At 40.2% G+C, this 26,628-nt stretch overlaps 1 protein-coding gene across 8 annotated transcripts in view; it reads right to left on the bottom strand.

The window, feature by feature from the left end:
• LOC143284934 (cilia- and flagella-associated protein 54-like) overlaps positions 1-26,628 on the bottom strand; it is a 179,785-nt gene that overhangs the window by 146,361 nt on the left and 6,796 nt on the right. For 6 of the 8 annotated variants that reach the window (XM_076592097.1, XM_076592096.1, XM_076592093.1 and 3 more), the window contains 6 exons: positions 24,998-25,141; positions 23,207-23,320; positions 21,723-21,824; positions 15,126-15,146; positions 4,487-4,688; positions 3,115-3,222 (listed from right to left, as the gene is read on the bottom strand). In XM_076592097.1, coding sequence (XP_076448212.1) covers positions 3,115-3,222; positions 4,487-4,688; positions 15,126-15,146; positions 21,723-21,824; positions 23,207-23,320; positions 24,998-25,141 — 691 coding nt within the window. Of the gene's footprint in view, positions 1-3,114; positions 3,223-4,486; positions 4,689-10,000; positions 10,131-15,125; positions 15,147-21,722; positions 21,825-23,206; positions 23,321-24,997; positions 25,142-26,628 lie in introns of those variants that run through there. The other 2 variants (XM_076592094.1, XM_076592099.1) reach the window with 2 other exon arrangements.

Raw genomic sequence — 26,628 nt, forward strand, 5'->3', positions numbered from 1 at the left:
CATGCCCCTGTCACACAGTCGTCACTGTCATTATCACTACACACTGACGCCATGCCCCTGTCACACAGTCGTCACTGTCATCATCACTACACACTGACGTCATGCCCCTGTCACACAGTCGTCACTGTCATCATCACTACACACTGACGTCATGCCCCTGTCACACAGTCGTCATTGTCATCATCACTACACACTGACGTCATGCCCCTGTCACACAGTCGTCATTGTCATTATCACTACACACTGACGTCATGCCCCTGTCACACAGTCGTCATTGTCATCATCACTACACACTGACGTCATGCCCCTGTCCCAAAGTCGTCATTGCCATCATCACTACACACTGACGTCATGCCCCTGTCACACAGTCGTAATTGTCATCATCACTACACACTGACGTCATGCCCCTGTCCCAAAGTCGCCATTGTCATTATCACTGCACACTGACGTCATGCCCCTGTCCCAAAGTCGCCATTGTCATCATCACTACACACTGACCTCATGCCCCTGTCACACAGTCATCATTGTCATTATCACTACACACGGACGTCATGCCCCTGTCCCAAAGTCGCCATTGTCATCATCACTACACACTGACGTCATGCCCCTGTCCCACAGTCGTCACTGTCATTATCACTACACACTGACGTCATGCCCCTGTCCCACAGTCGTCATTGTCATCATCACTACACACTGACGTCATGCCCCTGTCCCACAGTCGTCATTGTCATTATCACTACACACTGACGTCATGCCCCTGTCACACAGTCATCATCACTACACACTGACGTCATGCCCCTGTCACACAGTCATCATTGTCATCATCACTACACACTGACGTCATGCCCCTGTCCCAAAGTCGTCATTGTCATTATCACTACACACTGACGTCATGCCCCTGTCACACAGTCATCATTGTCATTATCACTACACACTGACGTCATGCCCCTGTCACACAGTCATCATTGTCATCATCACTACACACTGACATCATGCCCCTGTCACACAGTCATCATTGTCATCATCACTACACACTGACGTCATGCCCCTGTCACACAGTCGTCACTGTCATCATCACTACACACTGACGTCATGCCCCTGTCACACAGTCGTCATTGTCATTATCACTACACACCGACGTCATGCCCCTGTACCAAAGTCGTCATTGTCATCATCACTACACACTGACGTCATGCCCCTGTCACACAGTCATCACTGTCATTATCACTACACACTGACGTCATGCCCCTGTCCCAAAGTCGCCATTGTCATCATCACTACACACTGACGTCATGCCCCTGTCCCAAAGTCGTCATTGTCATTATCACTACACACTGACGTCATCCCTTGTCACACAGTCATGTTCATACTGGGTGTCTCCTTGTTTCCATAACCCACCAGACACTGACAAGGATTATACTCATAACTGTAAATAGTTTGGATATTAGTAAACTGCAGATCCTATGTGGCTAAGACTGGCACAAACCAGTGTAATGTTGCGACAGATCTAAGAAAGAATTTTGTTTTTTGATGGTGAACAAACCGTAGAATCTTGACCAACTTAATACAGTTTACATTGTTTGATTGCAGTACATGAATCGTTAATATGAAAGAAAATATCCCTAAAACAGATAGTCAAAAAACGTTTTTGTATAGAGCGTTTGTTATGATTTATCAAAGCCAGAAAGTTGTGACGAACGGAAAGTTTTGAAACTTCCATCCGCTTTACACAGATTTTTGTTCCATTTTCAGCAAACAACTTTTGGCCCAACTAACACTCTTTTCAGATGGTGAACTAAAATACTGTTCAGACTGATATTTGTTAGAACTGCAACGCCTCCCCTTCCCACCCCTGAATATTTCAGTTCTGTCCTTTTTGCTTCCAAATCAGCAGGAAACACACAAGAGCCATCAAGGCCTTACCTCTTGTCTCATTTGAAACTGATGTAAATGTAATAATTATAGTAATAATGGAGAATTCTTGAGCCCTTTCCTCCCTGAAGGGAGCGTTCAATGCACTTTACATTAAACATTAAACACAAACACACACACAATAACTTACAAAATGAAGAAGAAAAAATAATGATTTGATGCACAAAAGCATAAGACAGATTCAAAGACTACGCCTATTACATTTCTTGCTTTAACACACACACACACACACACACACACACCCATCCCCACACCCATCCACCCACTACCCCTCACACTCACACACGCACGCATGCATGCACGCACGGAGTCTGCATGGGTTAAAGCTGAATGTCATTGGAAAGGAATGGGAGGTCTATGCATAGACGTTTTTTATCTGTTTTTTAAAAGGACTGAAATGTGTATGAAGGCTACTGATGTCCTTATCACAAACAAGTTAAATGAACCTCTTAACTCACTCCAGACGATGGAACGCTACAGCATTCCTGATGTAAGATGTCGTTCCGGACGACAGAACGCTACAGCTGATTTGACAAATAAAATTTTTTCTACGTTTTCCTCATGGGGTAGCATAAAAACTGCAGCTACACCGGGCATTGTGAACGTGCCATGGGTCAAATGGAAAGTTTCATCATGTGATTCCATAACAACACATTCACCGGCGAGCCACTGAGCCACATGACAAGCTAATCTGCATACATATCAAAAATGGCATTGCAGGCAATACAAGTGGAAATTTTTGGAGCAAAACAGATCACGACAGTGGCTTTCACTGCTGCTGAAATGACTGACATGCTTCAAACTAAAGGTTTTGACATTGACGAGGATGATGAAGACGTTGAATAAAGCATCTGCAGTGAAGAAAGCTACCAGCAAGAAGGTACTAACAGTGACTCAGCTTCTGAGGGCAGTGAAGAGGGAGAGGGGTGGGTGTACACACGACATGAGTAGAGGGGTCAGTGGGTCAAGTACAGTGAGTTTCATTCAGTTACTTTACGTTTTGTATTTTTTGTGAGTTTTTTTTCTCAACCCTAACAAATGGGTTGTCTGTAGGGAAAAGCAAGGGTCCTGAGTGAGTTCACACACCAAAAAACACACACACACACCACATCCTGAAATGTTTCCCCGACACCTCAAACTTCCTGCACACAACAACAGGCAAAAAACAGACACAACACCCACCATTTGTTGCCAAGTCAATCAGAGAGTGCCCACTGACCACGGCTGACAGTGGCGGAGAACCCAGCTGCATCTGAGTCTTGGTGGCTGGGGCACGGTTACCTCCCCCTCCTGTACAACAGAAACACAGCACGGTTACCTCCCCCTCCTGTACGACAGAAACACAGCACGGTTACCTCCCCTCCTGTACGACAGAAACACAGCACGGTTACCTCCCCCTCCTGTACGACAGAATAACAGCACGGTTACCTCCCCTCCTGTACCACAAACACAGCAAGGTTACCTCCCCTCCTGTACGACAGAAACACAGCACGGTTACCTCCAATCCTGTATGACAGAAACACAGCACGGTTACCTCCCATCCTGTATGACAGAAACACAGCACGGTTACCTCCCATCCTGTTTGACAGAAACACAGCACAGTTACCTCCCATCCTGTATGACAGAAACACAGCACGGTTACCTCCCATCCTGTATGACAGAAACACAGCACGGTTACCTCCCATCCTGTATGACAGAAACACAGCACGGTTACCTCCCCCTCCTGTACCACAAACACAGCAAGGTTACCTCCCCCTCCTGTACCACAAACACAGCACGGTTACCTCCCCTCCTGTACCACAAACACAGCAGTTACCTCCCCTCCTGTACCACAAACACAGCAGTTACCTCCCCTCCTGCACCACAAACACAGCAGTTACCTCCCCTCCTGTACCACAAACACAGCATGGTTACCTCCCCTCCTGTACCACAAACACAGCAGTTACCTCCCCTCCTGCACCACAAACACAGCATGGTTACCTCCCCTCCTGTACCACAAACACAGCAGTTACCTCCCCTCCTGCACCACAAACACAGCAAGGTTACCTCCCCTCCTGTACCACAAACACAGCAGTTACCTCCCCTCCTGTACCACAAACACAGCAGTTACCTCCCTTCCTGAACCACAAACACAGCATGGTTACCTCCCCTCCTGTACCACAAACACAGCAGTTACCTCCCCTCCTGCACCACAAACACAGCATGGTTACCTCCCCTCCTGTACCACAAACACAGCACAGTTACCTCCCCTCCTGTACCAGTTACCTCCCCTCCTGTACACAAACACAGCACAGTTACCTCCCCTCTGCCTCCGAACCACAAGCGCACACACACGCAGACTGCTGTGTCATGGTGACTATGATGATGCTGAAGGCATACACACACACACACACACACACACACTCCCACACACACACACCAACCCACACACACACACACACACTCCCACACACACACACCAACCCACACACACACACACACACACCCCAACCCACACATATATATATACACCCCCACCCTACCCCCACCCACCCCCCACTCACACACACCCTACCAGCCAGAATCTCCTGGGCAGCCATGAAGAGCTCAGCATACACGTCCAGGATCTCGGGCTCGTTCTCCAGGGTGGGGGGAGAAGTGAGGAGGATGCGACGGTTGCTGTCCGTCAGCGATTCCAGAATGGCCAGGAACTGGGCCGACCCCCCCTCAAACATGTCCGCCAGCATCTTCTCCGTGGGCGTGCGAGGCCACGGCATCTGAAAGCGGGATGGTGTGGGGGGGGGGGGGGGGGGGGGGATCATCAGCTGTTTCAGTTTCTCTAAGAGGCATCTCACTGCATTAGATAAATCCCTAAACGCTTACACCCCATCTGCTGCAGGCAGATGCCTGACCAGCAGCATAACACAACACACTTTTAGTCAGGCCTTGAGTTCCTGCATACATATCCATGTACCTCTCAGAGTGGATTTCTTCTACAATTTTTTTACCAGAGGAAAACACTTTTGTTGCCTCGCATTCTTTTAATTTCAGTGCGGCCAAGTGCGTGCGTGCATGCTGCACACGGGACCTTGTTTTACTGCATCATCCAAACGACTGGATGCTCAGTTTGATTTTCCAGTCAAACTTGATAGAAGAGGGCGAGACCAGGAAGCAAACCCTGACCCTCACAGACACTACTATTGGCAGATAGGCACCTCAACCGTTCCGTCATCTTCTTCCGGAAATAAATTAGGGTACAAAGATTTTTTTTTTGTTTTTGTTTTTGCAGAGCAAGAAGAAGTAGATTCCATGTTCCTCCATGGGGACATCCAACCATTAGACATGTGACGTGTAATGGTGAGATGTTTGCAGAGCTAGAAGTAGATTCCATGTTCCTCCATGGGGACATCCAACCATTAGACATGTGACGTGTAATGGTGAGATGTTTGCAGAGCTAGAAGAAGTAGATTCCATTGTTCCTCCAAGGGGACATCCAACCATTAGACATGTGACGTGTAATGGTGAGATGTTTGCAGAGCAAGAAGAAGTAGATTCCATTGTTCCTCCAAGGGGACATCCAACCATTAGACATGTGACATGTAATGGTGAGATGTTTGCAAGGCAAGGAGTTTGGTTCAGTACCCCAAAGTGGAGCCATCTGAACAGTACATACACACAGGACAACTTTTACACAAATGATAGAATCAGAAATGAAAAAGGATGGTGTCAAAATCTAAAAACAAAATAAAAAGGCCCAAGCGAGATGAAGAACAATCATGGTGATAAGTGCACATGCAAACACACACATGCACGTACACACACACACATACACACACACACACACACACACACACACGCACACATGTACACACACACACACAGCACAACAGAAATCAATCAATGAGGCACTTCAGAAATGTGTTAAATAAAAAGAAAGATATTTACCGTATTTCAATCAAAGAACAAATGAAAAAAAATGAACAAGAAATAATTAGTGTCCGAATAAGTAATGAGAGACAATTTACAGAGATGTTTTTTGAGAAAGACTAACACATAAGACGAGAGACAGAATCAGCCAGCCAGAAATATTGTAAAATATAAAACAAAGACTTAAAAAAAAGAAAGAAAAAAGAACTATTCACATATACCAAGAACCATGACTGATCACAGGCTTTTCAACAAAACACAGCTTCTTATTCTTCGTCCATGGGCTGCAATTCCCACGTTCATTTGTATGTACATGAGTGGGCTTTTATGTGCATGACCCTTTTTCCCCATGCCATGTAGGCAGCCATACTCCGTTTTGGAGGGTGTACATGTTGGGTATGTTCTTGTTTCGATAACGCATTAAACCCTGACATGGATTACATAATCTTTAACGTGCATAATTGATCTTCTGCTTGCGTATACACACGAAGGGGGTTCAGGCACATGCAGGTCTGCACATATGTTGACCTGGGAGACCCGGAAAAATCTCCACCCTTTCCCCACCAGGCGCCGTTACCAAGATTTGAACCTGGGACCCTCAGATTGAAAGTCCAACACTTTAACCACTCGGCTATTGAACCCGTCAAACACAGCACGATAATTGTGGTAATATTTGTATGTGTATTTGTATTTCTTTTTATCACAACTGATTTCTCTGTGTGAAATTTGGGTTGCTCTCCCCCAGGGAGAGCGCGTCACTATTTGTTTTTCTTATCGAAGTGGATTTTTCTACAGAATTTTGCCAGGAACAACCCTTTTGTTGCCGTGGGTTCTTTTACGTGCGCCAAGTGCATGCTCCACACAGGACCTCGGTTTATCATTTCATCCGAATGACTAGCGTCCAGACCACCATTCAAGGTCTATTGGAGGGGGAGAAAATATCGGTGGCTGAGCCATGATTCAAACCAGCACGCTCAGATTCTCTCACTTCCTAGGCGGACGCGTTACCTCTAGGCCATCACTCCACAATCAAACTGGCAATCCATGAAAGAACACAACCTTGTGTACAAGATCAAACATGCATCCACAAACAATTCACAAACCATAACCATTCACAAACAATACCAAAAAACCAACAGTCTTGAAAAAAAAAAGGGCATTTCAATCAACAAGAGAAAGTAAAAGTGAAAAGAACAAATGATTTTCTATGTCAATCTAGCATGTAACCATGAACAGTTAACAAATCATAAATTTAGAAACACGAAAGAAAACCAACAGTCTTGTATGGCATTTCAGTAAACCAAATCAGTTAAAACATAAATGCTTTGTTTGTTTTTTGTGGTTTTTTTAATAATAAAAAGAGATGATTTTCAATGATGAATGAAATAAAGATAAAAAATGTTCAATGACATTTCGAAACTGAAACTCAAAGCAAACTGGGAACAATAAATGAAACACAATAGAAGAGCCAGTTTACATTTGCATTAATGCTTTTCTTTATTATTTGTGAGACACTGTCTAGATTGTCTGCCGGCAACTGAAAAAAAAAAGTTTGCACACATGTATATTTTTTACTTCTTTTTTTTTTTTTTTAAAGAACAAGTTCACACCCACAGGCATGCTTGCACACACACACACACACACACACACACACACACACACACACACAGCATTTCCAAAGAACATGGCAAACATATTAAAAATGAATATTGTTATCAGATGCAAACCATTCCATGCCAAAACATAGTCTACTGAATGAAAAGCATGAGTGACATACAGGAAATGAAAAAAAAATTATTCCTTACCAACATCTTCATTGTAAATAATTCTAACCAGAAATCCTTCAAAATGCCAATACCTTGAAAAAGCAGTGAATATTGCACATATTTTTAATAATTACTATAGATCCAGCAATAGAAGCAATTGTACCCAAAGTGTAACACTCGTCATTAATATCCTAAGCAAAAATGAAAATATTTTGAAGTACAATTCTTGTTAAAACTGGAACTTTTTTTGTTTGTTTCATATTACAAATGTGTATTCTGTTCCTCTTCATTTTTTTTTTTTTTTTAATCATATATTTTCAACCACAAGTGTTTATTGTATCACACTGAGATAAAGTATGCACATATGAGTACTTTCAAGCATATCCTGCATCTCTGTATCTCTGTCACACACACACACACACACACACACACACACACACACACACACACACACACACACACAATATCAAAACTCACACAAGTATTCTTTTAACTAAAAAACATGCACAATCATATACACTTATGTGCACAAACACACACACACACACACACACACACACACACACACCTTTAATTACCGAACTCACCCAAACCTCCATGTAACTCAAAAACAACATGAAACAGGCAAAAATACAAAATCTGCAAATTTTCAGCAAAGGAAAAATAAAGCAAGCATCACCCAACAAACCCTCCAACATCCAATTCCTCCTGACAACACGGGGATGGGGGGGGGAAGGGGTGGGGGGGGGGGTAGGGGGAAAGGGAAGGAAGGAGGGAGGGAGGGAGGGGTGGGGGAAGGAGAGGGAAAGGGGGAAGGGGAGAGGGAAGGTAGCAGACGTGAGGTTAAGAAGACTCGGCCAAACCATGCGAAAACCTTCAACAAACTAAGCCGAAGGAAACTTTTTTGCAGTGAACAATGGTTGTAACAAGGAACAGAACCTGCTTCCGGTTTGTCTTATCACATGCTGGTTTTGTTTTTTGTTGGTTTTTTTCCGTTTTGTTTTTGTTTTTAACCCATTCAATCCTGAGGAGCTTACAGCCTTGGCAGGCTTTTATGCCACACTCATGCGAAAAACCCTCACCCCAAAACACTCTTTTTCCCCCCTCAAAATAATGTGTGGGACACATCCGAAAATGCTGTAGATCTGAGTTCCCTTTCTTTGCAGATTCCTTTCCAATTCCAGCCACCATCTACCCAGTTTCCCCCAACTTACCATTCATCCCCCCTGGCCCCCTCCTCTTCTAAGCCAAAACAATCAAAAATAAAAATCAATACTCTTAAAAATGTCTACAATCACCAGTATGTGTGACGGGACATTAAACAAAAAATTCATCAACATTTCTTTGTACTTCATGCATATGTAGGAACATGAAAACAGTTTTAATGAGATAGATTTTGACTCCGGGAGCAACGCTCAGTCACAGGGGTGAATGAGTCAACCCAGTGACTACTGAACTTTGGTAACTATAAATTTAATTTCATTTTAATACTGATAGCAGCATTATTTTAATTTCTTTACTTACTGTTGTTTGATGCGGATGATAAAATGGTTCATCAGCTGTCACAGTAAAATTGAAGTACGTGTGAGCACAGTATAAGTTTAAGCTTGTTGATGCTGCTTTGTCTCTGCTTGCATTGTAATCACGTGTACTGTTGAACAATTCAGGATATTTCAAACCCAACCTCAGTGAAAGGAGATCTGCATGGCAAGAGTCCTGAAAGGTGGTGACCACTTTTTAGTGTGAATCATCAATGGTGCAACTGATTTCACTGCACACAAGTGATATGAATGCATTTCCATGAGGAGAAGACATCCAGATATTGAATGGCGACTGCCATCCTGACCTGTAAGCTTCTGTCTTCTCTCAGTGAGCTGGCATACACGTGCCAGTTAGGTACCTACACACCATTTTCAGGGTGGGAATGGGAGAGGGGGCAGATGCACCCCCCCCCCCCTCCCCCACCCCTTTTTTTCTTAAAGATTTTCACGATCTGTACCTCAACAAAGGTTTTCCACATCTGTAACTAGCTGTATCCCAACGAATGATTACCAGTAATATTATTGTAGCCGGGTTGGCTACAATCTTTATTCGAGGCCAGCTTAGCAGACGACTTTTGTGACTCGCCGAAGGTTACTAAGGAAGTTTGTAAATCGGTCACAAGTTATCTCCCTTTACATGGAACCGTATGATTTTTTCATAAATTTGTTAAATTATAAACACTTCCTTATAGATGAGATTATAGCTTTTATGTTATTGGACTTCAGAAAGATCATACTTTTTAACTGTAATGATATCATTTGGCCAGATAGCCTATACCTTTTTTAAACTAATATTTATGTGAATGAATTTTGGCGCGATCTTCGAAATCCACTCAGTTGAAACATATAAAATACCTTCGTTTTCTATAAATCGATATCGTTGCCGTGGAATTTAGATTGTGCATTGTGTAGCCGGGTTGGCTACAATCTTCGCTGGGCCAGCTCAGCAGACGACTTTTGTGGCTCGCCGAAGGATACCAAGGAAGTTGTAAATCGGTCACAAGTTATCTCCCTTTACAGGGAACTATATGATGATTTTCATCAATTTGTTAAATTATATACACTTCCTTATATATGAGATTATAATTTTTGTGTTATTGGACTTCAGAAAGATCATACTTCTCAACTGTAATGATATCATTTGGCCAGGTAGCCTATAACTCTTTTAAACTAATATTTATGTGAATGAATTTTGGCGCGATCTTCGAAATCCACTCAGTTGAAACATATAAAATACCTTGTTTTCTATAAATCGATATAGTTGCCGTGAAATTTAGATTGTGCATTAAAATGTAAATGATTAAGCTTTCTTCCCGTGTATCGCTTTCCGTATACACCTAAGTTATAGGCATGCGATAGTACGAAATGTCTGACAGTATTTCGGCCCCACAAAACTATCTCTTCTTCAAGCCATTGGAATTCGTCAGTGCCAATTCGAGCAAAATACGTTTTTACAATACCTAGACATTTTTATAGCGTGTCTTGCAGATGTTTGCATTTCTATTATCAATCTGGTTCGTATCATACATGTATAGTTGTGTTGTAGTTGGTTTAAACGAAGTATTTCATTGTCGATCACAAGTGCCAAAAGCACCGCCAAGCGGCGCCGACACGGGAGCTGTCCGTTGAGTTTTCTCTTGAATTTTTACATAAAAATCTTTATTCTAGAAGCAGAATCTATAGATGACTTTATATAGTTGGAAATTCAAGATGTTCAGTTATTTAACTGTTGCAATTATATTACATATCGCGACATATTAATTGTTGTAATGTACAAAAATGATACATGAACTCGTTAAAAGCTCGTTCATTCAGTGACTCTTTTTGTTTACAGTTTTTAACTACATTATTTTTGTAGAAAACGATTTAGCTTAAGAAAATGCTCGTCTCTTGTAGTTTTGTGTGATATATAATATGTCTATGTGAGTTCCCCGAGCCGAAAGTCAGAAGCCGCTAAATTTGGTCAAACAAACACAAGCTTGGCCCCTCAAGGCTCGCGGAGGGCCGGCTTCGTGAGTCGCTTCGCGGCGCTGGCTTTGCGGTTCGGCGGAACAGAATATAAGGAGTGAGCGAGTGCCAGACAAATAGAGAACTCTCCTGGTCTGGAAGAATGAAAGAATAAAAGAAGAAAACCAGCGCACTGCCTTCCCGAGTCTACCTTGCCTGGCTGCAGCTCTCTTCTGCAAACACCTTCTACCTGTCTTCACCTTCTCTCACACCACCTTACCACCCCGTCACAATTAAAATGTAAATGATTAAGCTTTCTTCTCGTGTACCGCTTTCTGTGTACACCTAAGTTGTAGGCATGCGATAGTACGAAATGTCTGACAGCATTTCGGCCCCACAAAACTATCTCTTCTTCAAGCCATTGGAATTCGTCAGTGCCGATTTGAGCAAAATACGTTTTTACAATACCAAGACATTTTTATAGCGTGTCTTGCAGATGTTTTTATATAGTTGGAAATTCAGGATTTTCAGTTACTTAACTGTTGCAATTATATTACATATCGCGACGTTTTAATTGTTGTAATGTACAAAAATGATACATGAACTCGTTAAAAGCTCGTTTATTCAGTGACTCTTTTTGTTTACAGTTTTTAACTATATTATTTTTGAAGAAAATGGTTTAGCTTAAGAAAATGCTCGTCTCTTGCAGTTTTGTGTGATATATAATATGTCTATGTTAGTTCCCCGAGCCGAAAGTCAGAAGCCGCTAAATTTGGTCAAACAAACACAAGCTTGGCCCCTCAAGGCTCGCGGAGGGCCAGTTTTGTGAGTCGCTTTGCGGCGCTGGCTTTGCGGTTCGGCGGAACAGAATATAAGGAGTGAGCGAGTGCCAGACGAACAGAGAACTCTCCTGGTCTGGAAGAATGAGAGAATAAAAGAAGAAAACCAGCGCACTGCCTTCCCGAGTCTACCTTGCCTGGCTGCAGCTCTCTTCTGCTAACACCTTCTACCTGTCTTCACCTTCTCTAACACCACCTTACCACCCCATCACATTATGAAAGCAGATTCTGCTATTTACGAGAAACAATAAAACAAAACACTAACATAACAATCCTTTGACATGCTCTCACATTCAGAAAGAAAGTCCATAGTTGTTGTTGTTGTTTTGTATACAATTATTTGTTCCTCTAACACATTTCCAGAGTTCACAATTATTAAAGCGTTAGCGTATACAACACATACGGAACAGTCTGCATGCTATTATGCCTTCTTGGATGTTGGAACTGAGTGATGACATTTCTGAGAGTTTGCAGCTAATGAAAGGCAACCAATTAAGCCAATTCCCTTTGCCACCATTTATTAGATATCTGACCAAAGTCTTTATTATAATACTGCTATTTCATATCTATCACAGTGTCAGGCATGAGGAAGATGCTCCAACAAACTGCAACTTTGCCAGGTATGCTAAAGACAGTTTTCTCCCCTCCGGGTTTTTTGGGTTTTTTTCAAACAATGCAACAAAAATGTATGGGAATACAAGACAAGAGCTGCCTCAACTATCTCAGACTAAACAATATCAAACAACAACAAAAAAAACCAACCCAATCCCACCCCGCCCAACTCATCCTCTGCACATTTTATGGACTTTTTCCATGAATGTTTAGCAAACTGAATACCTGGTTTTTTTTCCTCCTCTAGAATAAAATATAGACATAAGCCAGCATTTTGTTAGATTAAAGCAGAAACCACTGCTCAAACATTTAAAATTAGATAACTGAAACAAACACTGCAAAAGAGGTAAATGTGTATGAATTTTCTCCCCTTACAAAACACAAACACACACACACACACACACACTGGATTGGTTTAAAAAATGCTACACTTGGAATCCTATTTTTATATCTACTGCTCATTAGTTATGACAAAAAAAGTTAATAACCAACGCGCGCACACACACACACACACACACACACACACACACACACACACTGGATTGTAACCCAGTTGCTCAGTCCATCAGCTGAATGTTATACCAGGAGCTTTACACATCCCAAAAAAAGTGTAAACAAATAGTCAGGATAAACTTCTTCTTCTCTGCAGGATGTGCAAGCAAAAAACCGTTACAGACACATGGCTGGTTGTCCACAGAGTTAATAAACGCCACTGCTACTTGCGCAAAAAGACCTCATATGAACTTCAACCCGTGGCTTTTGATAATGTATAGATATCCACCCTCACGCTTCGAAAACAGGAAGGACTCACTAGATATCCACCCTCACACTTTGAAAACAGGAAGGACTCACTAGATATCCACCCTCACGCTTTGAAAACAGGAAGGACTCACTAGATATCCACCCTCACGCTTTGAAAACAGGAAGGAATCACTAGATATCCACCCTCACGCTTTGAAAACAGGAAGGACTCACTAGATATCCACCCTCACGCTTTGAAAACAGGAAGGACTCACTAGATATCCACCCTCACGCTTTGAAAACAGGAAGGACTCACTAGATATCCACCCTCACGCTTTGAAAACAGGAAGGACTCACTAGATATCCACCCTCACGCTTTGAAAACAGGAAGGACTCACTAGATATCCACCCTCACGCTCTGAAAACAGGAAGGACTCACTAGATATCCACCCTCACGCTCTGAAAACAGGAAGGACTCACTAGATATCCACCCTCACGCTTTGAAAACAGGAAGAACTCACTATGTGTTCATCAAGCATGTCCCTGGGATGTTAAAAAAAATTAACAAATCCAGAATGACCACATAAAAAGAGTGAAAATCCTGTATCAAAGTTTCTGTCTCCAAAAATTTACAGAGCAATCACATAAAAAGTGAAAATCAGTACCAGAGCTGTCTTAAAAAAATAAATAAATAAAATAAATATTTTAAAAAATCCAGAACAACCACACAAAAAGAGTGAAAATCCTGTACTGTAGATACTGTTTGAGAAAAGGATCATCTTAAATAAAGGAGAGTTGCTTCCCCCCTTCATCCTCCAGAAACGCTTCCTTCCCTCCCTTGCCCATGACTTCTTTCCCTTGATGACAGTTTGCAAACAACAGTTTGCTTGTGTCCATTTATTAGCTCAGAAACCTGAATGATTATGACTAGAAAGTAGGCCTGCCTTTGCATGTGTGTAGCACTGAAGATCTGATTAGAACTGCAGCATTAGATTGAACTGAAGGTATGATCTGGTACCCCCTAGAATTATGTTAAAACGAGTTCCCAAGGACCCGCAATAGTTTTAACTCATCAGCAGCCCTGACACAGCTTGACAGGCTTTTGCACTAAAGGTTTGCAGGAAAACAGGTGCCTACAGGTGAAAATGGTGGTTAGTAGAAGAGGGAAAAAAATTGTCCTGGGAAATTCCGAAAGCATACAGGTTCACTGCACGTTCAGATGTCACAGTCACAGGAAACAAAAAAAGAAAACGGAAAAAAAACAAAAAACGACAACAATAACAACAACAAAAAAAGCCATGAAAAACTGCCAAACCCTTTCCAGCAACACACAGGTGAACACACACACACACACACACACACACACACACACAACAAACCCTGATACATATAGGTGATACACACCGCCACTCAACATTAAAAAAGCCACACAAAAAACAGCCCCAGTAATGTCTCTGTCCTATTAAATGTCTTAACTCCTTTAAGTCCAAAACTGAATGAACTGATTAATAAATAAATGATAAAATGTAGCTGATACACACTGCCACTCAACAGAAAAAGCCCAATGTCTCCCATGACACAGTCCATAAATAAATAGATGAATATAATAAATAAATAAATAAATAAATAAAATGTATCCGACACACACCACCACTCAACATTAAAAAATAACAACAACAAAACCTAATGTCTCTGTCCAGGTAACCCGAACTGAGTAAAAAAAAAGTAAACAAATAAATAAACAAATATATGAATAAATAAAATAAATGAATAAATAAACAAATAAATAAAGCGCACACAGCTTATGGTTTGGGTTATAAAAAAAGGGGGGGCTTACACACCCAGCCATGGAACTTTCTGAACTAGAAACACGAGAGAAAAAGAGAAGGTAAAGAAAAACACACACACACACACAAACAACGTGTTACTGCTGTGAAAATCAAGGCAATGATGACAGAAATGCACACACTAAAAAAACAACAACAGAAGAACAACCAAAGAGATCATGTAAGTGTCCAGCGATGCAGAGGAAGGACTTGAACTTTCTGTCTCTCCAAGACAACTGAGCTTTTGGTGGACAAGTACTGCATTGCATCATATCACATTGCGTTAGGCTTTTTGTCACAAAGGATTTCTCTGCGTGAAATTCAGGCTGCTCTCCCCAGGGAAAGTGTGTCGCTACAGTGAGAGCACCAGCCTTTTTTTCTTTTTTTTTTTCCTTTTTTTTTCTTTTTTTTTTAAAATCTTGCCTGCAAGGGTATTTATTTTCCTATCAAAGATTTTTGCTTCAGAATTTTGCCAGGGACAATCCTTTTGTTACCCTGGGTTCTTTCACATGCGCTAAATCAGTAAATGCATGCTGTACACTGGGCCTTGGTCTATTGTCTCATCCAAATGACTCGAGTCCAGACCACCACTCAGGGTCTAGCGGAGGGGAAGATGTTACTGGCAAGTGTGGGATTTCAAACAGATTCTTTTGCTTCCAAGGCGGACTAGTTTACCACTTGGGCAAATAAAGTGGAAGTGCACTCTCTCCACTTGTCCGTTGAAGGGGAGGTAACTGAGCTCGTAGCTTCAGTGTAGACCAATCCCACCTCCCACCTCCCCATTTCACTTCAACAATTGCCCTCCCCCAATCTTCTCCTTTAAAAAAGAAAAGAAAGAAAAAAACGCCAATCTCTTTACTTTGGGAGAGCAAGTAAAAATTTGGAAAGACACATATTTTTTTTCTCTCAACATGTATTCAGGAACAGCTACAAATCATTATTTTTTTCTCTCAACATGTATTCAGGAACAGCTACAAATCATTTTTTTTTTTCTCTCAACATGTATTCAGGAACAGCTACAAATCATTTTTTTCTTTTTCTCTCAACATGTATTCAGGAACAGCTACAAATCATTTTTTTTTTTCTCTCAACATGTATTCAGGAACAGCTACAAATCATTATTTTTTTCTCTCAACATGTATTCAGGAACAGCTACAAATCATTTTTTTTTTCTCTCAACATGTATTCAGGAACAGCTACAAATCATTATTCTTTTCTCTCAACATGTATTCAGGAACAGCTACAAATCATTTTTTTTTTCTCTCAACATGTATTCAGGAACAGCTACAAATCATTATTCTTTTCTCTCAACATGTATTCAGGAACAGCTACAAATCATTATTCTTTTCTCTCAACATGTATTCAGGAACAGCTATAAATCATTATTCTTTTCTCTCAACATGTATTCAGGAACAGCTACAAATCATTTTTTTTTTTCTCTCAACATGTATTCAGGAACAGCTACAAATCATTTTTTTTTTCTCTCAACATGTATTCAGGAACAGCTACAAATCATTATTCTTTTCTCTCAACATGTATTCAGGAACAGCTACAAATCATTATTCTTTTCTCTCAACATGTATTCAGGAACAGCTACAAATCATTGTTTTTTTTCTCTCAACATGTATTCAGGAACAGCTACAAATCATTATTTTTTTCTCTCAACATGTATTCAGGAACAGCTATAAATCTTTTTTTTTTTCTCTCAACATGTATTCAGGAACAGCTACAAATCATTTTTTTTTTCTCTCAACATGTATTCAGGAACAGCTACAAATCATTTTTTTTTTCTCTCAACATGTATTCAGGAACAGCTACAAATCATTGGGTTTTTTCTCTCAACATGTATTCAGGAACAGCTACAAATCATTTTTTTTTTCTCTCAACATGTATTCAGGAACAGCTACAAATCATTATTCTTTTCTCTCAACATGTATTCAGGAACAGCTACAAATCATTATTCTTTTCTCTCAACATGTATTCAGGAACAGCTACAAATCATTATTTTTTTTCTCTCGACATGTATTCAGGAACAGCTACAAATCATTGTTTTTTTTTTCTCTCAACATGTATTCAGGAACAGCTATAAATCATTGTTTTTTTTTTCTCTCAACATGTATTCAGGAACAGCTACAAATCATTTTTTTTTTCTCTCAACATGTATTCAGGAACAGCTACAAATCATTTTTTTTTTCTCTCAACATGTATTCAGGAACAGCTACAAATCATTTTTTTTTTCTCTCAACATGTATTCAGGAACAGCTACAAATCATTATTTTTTTTCTCTCAACATGTATTCAGGAACAGCTACAAATCATTATTTTTTTCTCTCAACATGTATTCAGGAACAGCTACAAATCATTATTTTTTTCTCTCGACATGTATTCAGGAACAGCTACAAATCATTATTTTTTTTTCTCTCAACATGTATTCAGGAACAGCTACAAATCATTGTTTTTTTTCTCTCAACATGTATTCAGGAACAGCTACAAATCATTATTTTTTTTCTCTCAACATGTATTCAGGAACAGCTACAAATCATTTTTTTTTTTCTCTCAACATGTATTCAGGAACAGCTACAAATCATTATTTTTTTTCTCTCAACATGTATTCAGGAACAGCTACAAATCATTATTTTTTTCTCTCAACATGTATTCAGGAACAGCTACAAATCATTATTTTTTTTCTCTCAACATGTATTCAGGAACAGCTACAAATCATTATTTTTTTCTCTCAACATGTATTCAGGAACAGCTACAAATCATTATTTTTTTCTCTCAACATGTATTCAGGAACAGCTACAAATCATTATTTTTTTCTCTCAACATGTATTCAGGAACAGCTACAAATCATTATTTTTTTCTCTCGACATGTATTCAGGAACAGCTACAAATCATTATTTTTTTCTCTCAACATGTATTCAGGAACAGCTACAAATCATTATTTTTTTCTCTCGACATGTATTCAGGAACAGCTACAAATCATTATTTTTTTCTCTCAACATGTATTCAGGAACAGCTACAAATCATTATTTTTTTCTCTCAACATGTATTCAGGAACAGCTACAAATCATTATTTTTTTCTCTCAACATGTATTCAGGAACAGCTACAAATCATTATTTTTTTCTCTCGACATGTATTCAGGAACAGCTACAAATCATTATTTTTTTCTCTCAACATGTATTCAGGAACAGCTACAAATCATTATTTTTTTTTTCTCTCAACATGCATTCAGGAACAGCTACAAATCATTTTTTTTTTTCTCTCAACATGTATTCAGGAACAGCTACAAATCATTTATTTTTTTCTCTCAACATGTATTCAGGAACAGCTACAAATCATTATTTTTTTTCTCTCAACATGTATTCAGGAACAGCTACAAATCATTTTTTTTTTTCTCTCAACATGTATTCAGGAACAGCTACAAATCATTTCTTAAGAATTTCAAGCCCTGACAGGAGACAGATAAGTGACAGACAAACATCAGACAAGAATAACAGAGAGAAAGAGAGGAAAAGGATACAGAGAGAGAGAAAGAGAGAGAGAAAGGGGAAAATACAAACAAGAGGGACAGAAGGGCAAACAGATGAAGAGCAAAGGAAGGCTCAGTCAAGCAAGACAGAATGGAAGATCACAGGAAAGAGACACCCCACAAAACACAGGATCAGTATGGAACAGGGATATCGTCAGGATCAGTACGGAACAGGGATATCGTCAGGATCAGTATGGAACAGGGATATCGTCAGGATCAGTACGGAACAGGGATATTGTCAGGATCAGTACGGAACAGGGATATCGTCAGGATCAGTATGGAACAGTGATATCGTACAGTCAGACACAGGAAAAACAACAACAAAACATGCAGAAAAAAACAACAACAACAAAACATCAACAGTTTTGTGTTTATTATTATCTATAAATACATACACATGTATGCATGTTAACAAGACCCCTCCTCAAACCAACATCACGCGCGCACGCGCGCACGCGCACACACACACACACACACACACACACACAGTTGATTCATCTTCAGTTCAGCTGCTTCTTGTGGTATTTCGTGTTTCTAAAAAAAAATACTGCCAGCGCTTATCCGAAACTGAGGATGTTGACACATAATAAGAATGCAATGATTATCTACTCTTACTATACTGCAGCACACACACACACACACACACACACACACACACACACACATATGCACAGCATTGCCTCACATAACTTATTTGTATTTGTATTTCTTTTTACCACAGCAGATTTCTCTGCGTGAAATTCAGGCTGCTCTCCCCAGGGAGAGCGCATCGCTACACTACAGCGCCACCCTTTTTTTTTTGTATTTTTTCCTGCATGCAGTTTTATTTGTTTTTTCTATTGAAGTTGATTTTCTATAGAATTTTGCCAGGAACAACCCTTTTGTTGCCATGGGTTCTTTTACATGTGCTAAGTGCATGCTGCACACGGGACCTCGGTTTATTGTCTCATCCGAATGACTAGCGTCCAGACCACCACTCAAGGTCTAGTGGAGGGGGAGAAAATATCGGCGGCTGAGCCATGATTCAAACCAGCGTGCTCAGATTCTCTCGCTTCCTAGGCGGATGCGTTACCTCTGCACCATGCTCCCACAGATGGGGTAAAACCATGGCTACTAGCTTCCTGCAGCAATAATAATAATACTGATAATTATGAATCGTTCCTACACAGCACATAATCTTGCACAAAGCAGCTCAAAGCAGCTGTACACACACAGTCCTCTCACTTAATTCCTGCACTAACACTACATGCACTCATAAACAGCCATTCACACTCGAATGCATAGCCTGTAACATTGCTTACGGAATGATTGGCAAAACAAATGTGATTTCAGATTGATTTAAAGCTGGTATCTATAACAAAATGAATGTTTCTTTAGATTGATTTAAAAGTTGGAATGTTACGCAGATTCTATATGTGGCAGAGAGTTCCATGTTTTGGGGGCGGCAGTGAAATAAAAACCATGTTCCCAAATTGTTCATGCATCATGTTATTGCTGTGTCAGGTCTTTTGTCTCACTTCAAATGGAAATTACAGGTATGTGAAATGAATGCCTCTTTTTGTTTGAGACTATATCCAGTACATTTTTTTTTCATATTGAGATTCTGAAGTTGTAATTTTTCCTGATGTTGTAACACAAAACCTGGTGTTCCAATCTTCCATGTGTTTCATTTTACCTGTTTTGTAAAGTGTATAGAGCCCTGTTTGGAGATTAGACACCATATAAATTTACATTCTCTGTTTCATACCTTCTATATCTTATGTGTGTCCATGTGTATTTGTAAAGTGCCTAGAGCCCTGATTAGATACTGGGCACAACATGAATTCCCATTACTTATTTCAGAGATGGTTTTATACTGATGTGAAAATATGTGTGTATGTGTTCCTCCTCGTCTATATTTGTAAAGTGCATACAGCCCTATCTAGAGCTTAGGTGCTATATAAATTCACATTATTAATTTCATTCACACGGCTGTCAGCACCTGTGTAGAATTCCGTCAAGATTTATAAACAGCATCATGTTGAAACAAAGTGTCTAGGGGGGGGGGGCAACTTCTATATGGTAATTTCACAGACAAGTTGATTAAAGAAAAATCGGTTCAGACATAAACCTTTCAAGAGAATAAATTGTAGAGATTCAAAACAAGAGGACAAAAAATACAACAACTGAAAGACAGGGAAAAAATCTGAAAAAAAAAAACCAACAGGAAAGGCAGAAAATCCAAAATGAACAGGATGATGTCTTTCATCCATCCAAATTAGAGCCGTTCACGCATGCAAATGACTAGTGTGAAAGCACTTAGAGGTGTTCATGCATGTAAATGACTAGTGTGAAAGCACTTAGAGGTGTTCATGCATGTAAATGACTAGTGTGAAAGCACTTAGAGGTGTTCATGCATGTAAATGACTAGTGTGAAAGCACTTACAGGTGTTCATGCATGCAAATGACTAGTGTGAAAGCACTTAGAGGTGTTCATGCATGTAAATGACCAGTGTGAAAGCACTTAGAGGTGTTCACGCATGCAAATGACCAGTGTGAAAGCACTTAGAGGTGTTCATGCATGTAAATGACTAGTGTGAAAGCACTTAGAGGTGTTCATGCATGTAAATGACTAGTGTGAAAGCACTTAGAGGTGTTCATGCATGTAAATGACTAGTGTGAAAGCACTTAGAGGTGTTCATGCATGTAAATGACTAGTGTGAAAGCACTTAGAGGTGTTCATGCATGTAAATGACTAGTGTGAAAGCACTTAGAGGTGTTCATGCATGTAAATGACTAGTGTGAAAGCACTTAGAGGTGTTCATGCATGTAAATGACTAGTGTGAAAGCGCTTTGATTTTTGTCACTTCACAAGATTTAGCTCTAAAAGCTCCACATAACTAACTTTAACACCATTTTCATTATCATGAGCAACAGAGAAGGAAAACAGAGATCAGTAATGTGCTCGTGCTGATTCAGAATGTGACTATACACACAGCAATGACCCTCAAAAGTGTTTGGACGAAGACAGGAAAACAGTATCAGTGACACTAAAAAAATGAAATAAAAAAATAAAAAAGAGCACACAAGGCAATGCTTACGTTCATCGCGTCTTTCAGGTTAGCCCGCGTCTTTGGTCGCAGAAGACCTTTCGGTTTGCGTCTCGTCTCGAACACACTTCGCTTGTACACCATCACAGCCATCTGAGGAAACAGCAGCAAAAAAAATGAAACATAGAGATATAGACGAATGAATAAACATGATTTTGAAAAAGGAAAATGCAAACACACACACATCCATACACATACACACACATACATGCACACATAAGCGCATACACACACACATACACACATGAACACACACACACAAGCATAAAAACACAAGGGATAAAAGGTTGGCACAAAATATTTGATTTATCATATCATCCGTAACATTAACACATCACATGTGACACATCTCACACATAATGCACATCATATATAATGCACCTTATATATATCTTATGTAACACTTATCACACACCAGATGTAACACACATAACAAATCACATGTAAAAAATCACAACCTTTATTCACTGTAACCTTCCCAAAATATTTTCTTTTGAAAATAATGCTGGCAGTTACTTGAGTACAAAACGCCTTTTCACTCAGTCCTTCCAGTCTTTTGCTGACAAGACTCATGAGCATTATTCCTTTGGTGACATATTCAATTGATATTCTCTCTCAAGATGTGACTGAAATTTGATTTACTAAAGTGGTCACAAAATAAATGTTGACAAATTTAATGCAGATGATTTGCAATAATAAAACTACCGGGTAAGTATCAACTTCATTTATAAATTTAACCCAGAGTAATATATCACACGGAAGCATTATGAATGGGAGATATATCTATCACAGGATAAAACAAGTTGCCAAAAATCACTTCAGTGAACAGACGTTAAATCAATAACCAACACATCACATGTCACACATGACACATAAAACACATCACATGTAACACATCACAATCAACACACATCACAATCACATGTAACACACATCCCAAAGACAACATACGACACACATAAACACATCACACAACACACAAAACACATCAAACGTAAGGCAGATAACACACGGCATGTAACACTGACATCTTTGTCCTTAGAAGATATTTCCAATAATCCTTTATCACTCTGACAAATCACAGAATATCTGAATCAAATTTCAGCTGGTATCTACCTTTGACTGATTATATTTTTGTTGTAATGATTATGCTTAATCCTGTTACAGGAATGTTTGAAACAGTATTCAGACTTTATTCAGAGTTAGTTCAGTCTTTCGTAGTTCTTCCTGTTAACTTCTGCCACTTTTTAATGTCTCCTTCCCTGTATCAGTCATCCCACCATCTCTTCACATCCCCCCCACACCCTCCCCCACTCCCTCACCCCTAACCCCAACACGCGCACACACTTGTACTACTTCCCCCCCCCTGGCCCCCCCTTCCCTCATCTAATATCACATACCAGTGAAAAGATGTTAAAGCAAAGAAAGAAAAAAAAACCGAATGTAACATTGACAACAGACAACCAAGCACCCACCCTGACAGTGGCCTGACGGAAGGCAAACTCAGACTGCTCAGTCTCCACGGAGCTGCTCAGATGCTCCAGCTGGCTCAGCTCATTGATTTTGGCCAGCCCCCGACGCGCAAAAGCCTTGCGGGGAACAAACCACACAATGCACATGAGAATGATGATGATAATGATGATGATAACAATGATAATGGTGATGCTGCTGCTGCTGATAATAATGATAATGGTGATAATAATATAAGATTCTAAAATATATAATGATAATGATGCCATTTCATTTCACAATAATGAACGCCAGCATCACACTGCTTAAAACCTTATAAAAAAAAAAGTATTGTGATAACTGAGATTCAGTATTGTGAAATGAGATTGCATCATTTAGTTATTGTGATGCTTGATATGTATGTTCAGTGTGATGTTGTGTATGATATATGTCTGGTGTGCAGTCATAAATTAAATGTTAATGTTTGGCTGGGTGTGTGTGCAAATGAGCATGTTTTATATGGAAAGGTGCGATACAAATGATATCAATATCAATATTATTGGTATTGTTATAGATATTGTTATCATTATTATTATCATCATCATTATCACTATCATTATTGTTATCATCATCATCATCATTATTATTATCATAATTATTGTTGTTATCATTATTATCATTATAATCATTATTGTTGTTGTTGTTATTGATATTGATTTCAGTATTTTTATGTCTTTTTAGTGCAAACATTGAGAAAAAAAACAGTTATATAAAAAAAAAATGCTTTAAATCTATATAAAGTGTGGCCCTCTGGTACCACCATACCTCTGCATTCTGCCCAACCTTGCAGTCTTTTTTTTAATATCATTATCATTGTTATTGTCACCACCATACCTCTGCATTCTGCCCAACCTTGCAGTCTTTTTTTAATATCATTATCATTGTTATTGTCACCACCATACCTCTGCATTCTGCCCAACCTTGCAGTCTTTTTTTAATATCATTATCATTGTTATTGTCACCACCATACCTCTGAGTGCTGCCCAACCTTGCAGTCTTTTTTTTAATATCATTATCATTGTTATTGTCACCACCATACCTCTGCATTCTGCCCGACCTTGCAGTCTTTTTTTAATATCATTATCATTGTTATTGTCACCACCATACCTCTGCATGCTGCCCAACCTTGCAGTCTTTTTTTAATATCATTATCATTGTTATTGTCACCACCATACCTCTGCATTCTGCCCAACCTTGCAGTCTTTTTTTAATATCATTATCATTGTTATTGTCACCAACATACCTCTGCATTCTGCCCAACCTTGCAGTCTTTTTTTAATATCATTATCATTGTTATTGTCACCACCATACCTCTGCATTCTGCCCAACCTTGCAGTCTTTTTTTAATATCATTATCATTGTTATTGTCACCACCATACCTCTGCATGCTGCCCAACCTTGCAGTCTTTTTTTAATATCATTATCATTGTTATTGTTATCATTAGTATCAGTATCATCATGTCTTTTTACAACACAATTTTTTTTTAAAGTTATATATGATTCTTTTTTTCAGAAGGTGTGAACTTCTGGCACCATCACACCTCTGCATGCTGTCTAGCCTTGCAGTATTACCTATATTACTATCATTACAATCATCATTGTTATTATCATTATTATTATTATTATTATCATTATTATCATCATCATAATTACATGTCTTTTCACTGCAAAACGTGAGGAAAAAAATACACAACTTTTTTTTTTTGGGGGGGGGGGGGGTTAATTTCTGAAAGTGTGAACCTCTGGCACCACCGTACCTCCGCATGCTGCCCGGCCTTGCAGTCGTAGTAGCACTGGCAGACGGCGGTGTACAGTGTGGCCCTCCAGCGCAGGTACTTCACCGCCATCAGGGGCACCGAGGTCTCCATGCACATGGACGCCCACAGCAGGTACTCCAGCACCTAAACAACACACCACAAGTACTCCAGCACCTAAACAACACACCACATCAGGTACTCCAGCACCTAAACAACACACCACAACAGGTACTCCAGCACCTAAACAACACACCATAACAGGTACTCCAGCACCTAAACACACCACAACAGGTACTCCAGCACCTAAACAACACACCACAACAGGTACTCCAGCACCTGAACAACACACCACAACAGTTACTGTAGCACCTAAACAACACACCACAACAGGTACTCCAGCACCTAAACAACACACCACAACAGGTACTCCAGCACCTAAACAACACACCACAACAGGTACTCCAGCACCTAAACAACACACCACAACAGGTACTCCAGCACCTAAACAACACACCATAACAGGTACTCCAGCACCTAAACAACACACCACAACAGGTACTCCAGCACCTAAACAACACACCACAACAGGTACTCCAGCACCTGAACAACACACCACAACAGTTACTGCAGCACCTAAACAACACACCACAACAGGTACTCCAGCACCTAAACAACACACCATAACAGGTACTCCAGCACCTAAACAACACACCACAACAGGTACTCCAGCACCTAAACAACACACCACAACAGGTACTCCAGCACCTGAACAACACACCACAACAGTTACTGCAGCACCTAAACAACACACCACAACAGGTACTCCAGCACCTAAACAACACACCATAACAGGTACTCCAGCACCTAAACAACACACCACAACAGGTACTCCAGCACCTAAATAACACACCATAACAGGTACTCCAGCACCTAAACAACACACCGCAACAGGTACTCCAGCACCTAAACAACACACCACAACAGGTACTCCAGCACCTAAACAACACACCATAACAGGTACTTCAGCACCTAAACACACCACAACAGGTACTGCAGCACCTAAACAACACACCACAACAGGTACTCCAGCATGTAAACACACCACAACAGGTACTCCAGCACATAAACACACCACAACAGGTACTCCAGTACTCCAGCATGTAAACACACCACAACAGGTACTCCAGCACATAAACACACCACAACAGGTACTCCAGCACATAAACACACCACAACAGGTACTCCAGCACGTAAACACACCACAACAGGTACTGCAGCACCTAAACAACACACCACAACAGGTACTCCAGCACATAAACACACCACAACAGGTACTCCAGCACGTAAACACACCACAACAGGTACTCCAGCACGTAAACACACCACAACAGGTACTCCAGCATGTAAACACACCACAACAGGTACTCCAGCACCTAAACACACCACAACAGGTACTCCAGTACCTAAACACATGAAAGTGACCTTCAATATCAAAACCTTTCCCCAACGTTTAGTGACAGTGTGTTTAAAATAAGAAAAAAAGAAAAAAAAGAAGTTACAGCCATTTCAGTGAGCCAGCCTATTTTTTTACTGCAGTGGTCTCATGTAGTGCTGGTCCGTGGCAGATGCAG

Source organism: Babylonia areolata, chromosome 8, assembly GCF_041734735.1.
Source record: "Babylonia areolata isolate BAREFJ2019XMU chromosome 8, ASM4173473v1, whole genome shotgun sequence".
In the NCBI taxonomy this organism is placed as follows: domain Eukaryota; kingdom Metazoa; phylum Mollusca; class Gastropoda; order Neogastropoda; family Buccinidae; genus Babylonia; species Babylonia areolata.